Genomic DNA, 4148 nt, shown 5'->3' on the forward strand with positions numbered 1-4148 from the left:
TTGAAATTCTAACTCATAAGCAACCTGTCCAATTCGTCGAAGAATTTTGTACGGACCGATGTACCGCGGACTCAACTTACCCTTTTTCCCAAAATGCATAACACCCTTTATTGGCGAGATCCTCAGGAAAACCCAATCACCAACCTCAAACTCCAGATCACGACATCGGACGTCGGAATAAGACTTTTTCCTGCTTTGCGCTGCCCTCAGCCGCTTTTGTATCACTTTCACCTTCTCAATGGCTTAGTGAATCAAATCTGGCCCATATAATTCTGTTTCACCAACTTCGAACCATCCAACTAGTGATCTACATGTCCTCCTGTATAGTGCCTCGTATGGAGCCATTTTAATACTGGAATGGTAGCTATTATTGTAGGCAAATTCTATGAGTGGTAGATGGTCATCACAATTTACCTTGAAATCTAGAACACATGCTCGTAGCATATCTTCAAGTATCTGAATGGTACGTTCAGCCTGTCCGATAGTCTACGGATGGAATGCAACGCTGAGATTCACTTGTGTGCCTAAACCCTTATGAAAAGACCTCCAAAAGTTAGCCGCAAATTGAGCTCCTCGGTCTGATATAATAGATACCGGCACACCATGAAGCTTAATAATCTCTTTGATATATAACTTCGCATAATCTTCAGCCGTGTAAGTTGTCTTAACTGGTAGAAAATGGGCACATTTTGTAAGTCGATCAACTATCACCCAGATGGAGTCAAACTTATAATACGAATGAGGTAATCCAATAATGAGGTCCATATTAATCACATCCCATTTCCAGGTCGGAATCTCTATATTTTGAATCAATCCATAGGATTTCTGATGCTCAATCTTTACTTGTTGACAATTAGGACACTAGGCTACAAATTCTGTAATAGACTTCTTCATGTTATCCCACCAATAGTGCTCCTTAACATCATGATACATCTTTGTCGAGCCGAGATAGATGGAATATCGGGATTGATGAATTTCAATCATAATTTTTTCTCGCAACCCTGCCACATTAGGCACACATAATTGGCCCTGGTATCTTAGTGCCCCATCTTCTCCAATCTCGAAAGCCGTAATTTTACTCTGCTGAATGCTCTCTCTAAATCTTACTAAAGCGGGATCTTCGTATTGCCGTGCTTTTACCTCGGCTACCAAAGATGATTCTGATGTATTATGTACAGTAACACCTCCATCATCAGAGTCTAATAATTTGATTCTCATATTGGCTAGCTGATGAAGCTCTTTAGTCAACCCTTGTCTACCTGCCTCCATGTTTACTAAGCTTCCCATTGACTTACGACTGAGAGCGTCTGCCACAACATTGGCTTTACCGGGATGATACAATATTTCGACATTGTAATCTTTCAGTAATTCTAGCCACCTACGCTGCCTCAAATTTAACTCCTACTGCTTGAAGATGTATTGTAAACTCTTGTGATCTATGTAGATATAGACATGGATGTCGTATAAGTAGTGCCGCCATATCTTCAAAACTTATATTACTGTAGCCAATTCCAAATCATGGGTCGAGTAATTCTTTTCATGCTTCTTCAATTGTCTTGATGCATACGCAATCACTTTCCCACGTTGCATCAATATGTACCCCAAACATATACCAGAGGCATCACAATATACCACATAACCTTCTGTTCCTTCTGGGAGAGTGAGCACTAGCACGGATCTCAATCGATTCTTTAGCTCCTAAAAACTTCGTTCACAAGCGTCAAACCACTGGAACTTAGTAGTTTTTTATGTTAACTTAGTCAATGGTGCTGATATAGAGGAAAACCCTTCTACAAATCGCCTATAATATCCTGCTATCCCCAGGAAGCTGCGGACTTCTGATGGTGTTGTAGGTCTCGGCCAATTCTTTACTGCATCGATCTTCTGAGTGTCGACACTAATACCCTCGTCAGATATCACATGGCCAAAGAATGCTACTGAGTTCAGCTAGAATTCACATTTGGAGAGCTTAGCATATAACGTACAATTCTGAAACATTGGTAATACTATCCGCAAGTGGCCCGCATGTTCCGCCTCTGAACGAGAATACACCAAAATGTCATCAATGAATATGATCACGAACATATCAAGATAGGGCCTGAATACAGTATTCATGAGATCCATAAAAGTTGTTAGGGCATTTGTTAGCCTGAATGACATCACCAAAAACTCAAAGTGCCCATATCTTGTCCGGAAGGCCGTCTTTGGAATATCCTTCTCCTTAACCCTCACCTGATGATACCCTGAACATAAGTCAATCTTAGAGAAATACTTGGCACCCTGGAGTTGATCAAATAGGTCATCAATCCTTGGAAGTGGATACTTGTTCTTTATAGTAAACTTACTCAACTGTCGATAATCGATACACATCCTTAACGACTCATCTTTCTTCCGCACGAACAAAACTGGCGCACCCCCAATGTGAAGTGTTAGGCCTAATGAAGCCCTTATCCAGCAAGTTCTTCAACTGCACCTTCAACTCTTGCAACTCTGCCGGGTCCATTATGTATGGAGGAATAGATATGGGTTGAGTGTCAGGCAACACATCAATGCTAAACTCAATCTCCCTTTCAGGAGAAAGTCCTGGAGTTCATCTGGGAAAACATCTGGAAATTCATTGACCATGGGGATTGATTGTAGAGTAGGCTGCTTCGAATCTGTATCCCTAACACGAACGAGATGATAAATGTAACCTTTTGAGATCATCTTCCTTGCCTTAAGATAGGAAATAAACCTACCTTTCCGCGTAGCAATGTTCCCCTTCCATTCAATGACGAGTTCACGAGGAAACTAAAACCTAACCATCTTTGTACGATAGTCAACATTTTCATAGCGTGAGGCCAACTAGTCCATCCCCATTATCACATCGAAACCAACCATTTCTAACTCAAATAAATTTACCAAGATTTGACGACTACAAATCATCATTGTGAAACCTTTATACACCCTCCTAGCAATCACAGAATCTCCTATCAGAGTAGATACCGCAAGTGGTTTACTTATCAATTCAGGTTCAATGCCAAACTTATTAGCCACAAAAGGTGTAATATATAATAATGTAGATCCCGGATCAATCAACACATATACATCGTAAGAAAACACAAATAATATACCTGTAACAACATCCGGAGACGACTCGAGATCTTGTCGACCTACTAAAGCATAGGTTCAATTTTGAGCACCACTCGAACTCGGCACTATACCTCTACCTCTACCATGACTTGTCGACTGCTGAAACCCCCGTGTTGGAGGTCGAACTAATGAGGAAGAACCAAACACAAATCCAGTTGGCTGAGCCATACCACCACCTCTTCTTTTAGGATAATCTCGTATCATATGGCTAGGCTGTCCGCAAGAATAACACGTATCAGAAACTTGACGGCACAGTCCAAAGTGGGCCTTGCTGCACTAATTACAATGTGGTGTTGGGGGTCTCATCTGACTAGTTTCCCTGTGATATTGCGAGCCTAATGCTCGCAAACTTTGACCTGGACCAGAATAGGTAAATCGATCATACCGAGGCCTCTGAAACTGTGGAGGAGCACTAGCTACAGGTGGCGCCGAACTCCTCGAAGACTAGGGCCTAACACTGCCTCTGAAGCCATCAGAATACCCTACAATCCTCTAGGGTTTGGGCATAAGCCTGAATATGGGAAATATCCATGCCTTCCACCAAGGAGGCTATCGTGCACTCATTTATTAGATGAGGTCCCAACCTGTTCACGAACAGATGTACCCTATCGCTCATCTCGTCCACCATATGGGGAGCATACCTTGCTAAAGAATCAAACTGCATACTATATTCTCGCACACTCATATTACCTTGTCGAAGGTTCAAGAACTTATCAACTCTAGCTCGTCGTATTTCAACTGGCAAGTAGTGATGAAAGGCCTCAGAAAATTCCTTCCACACAGCTGGAGGAGAGTTCGGACCCTTGGATCTCTCCGAAATATCATACCAGAAAACCACTAAATCCCGTAGCCGATAAGAAGCCAACTCTATTGCCTCCGTATCACTAGCATGCATAACCCGCAGTGTACGATAAACTTGGTCAATAAAAGTCTGCGGGTCCTCCTTGGGGTATGATCCGGTAAACACTAGAGGGTTTAGATTAATAAAATCATGAACTCTCGCACTAACTTGTTTA

At 42.0% G+C, this 4148-nt stretch overlaps 1 protein-coding gene across 1 annotated transcript; it reads right to left on the bottom strand.

The window, feature by feature from the left end:
• Positions 1 to 861: 861 nt before the first annotated feature.
• LOC138887055 (uncharacterized) lies at positions 862 to 1269 on the bottom strand. The gene has a single exon (XM_070168767.1). It carries the CDS (start codon positions 1267 to 1269, stop codon positions 862 to 864), a length of 408 nt encoding a protein of 135 aa, XP_070024868.1.
• Positions 1270 to 4148: the final 2879 nt, after the last annotated feature.

Source organism: Nicotiana sylvestris, chromosome 3 (genome assembly GCF_000393655.2).
Source record: "Nicotiana sylvestris chromosome 3, ASM39365v2, whole genome shotgun sequence".
Lineage (NCBI taxonomy): Eukaryota > Viridiplantae > Streptophyta > Magnoliopsida > Solanales > Solanaceae > Nicotiana > Nicotiana sylvestris.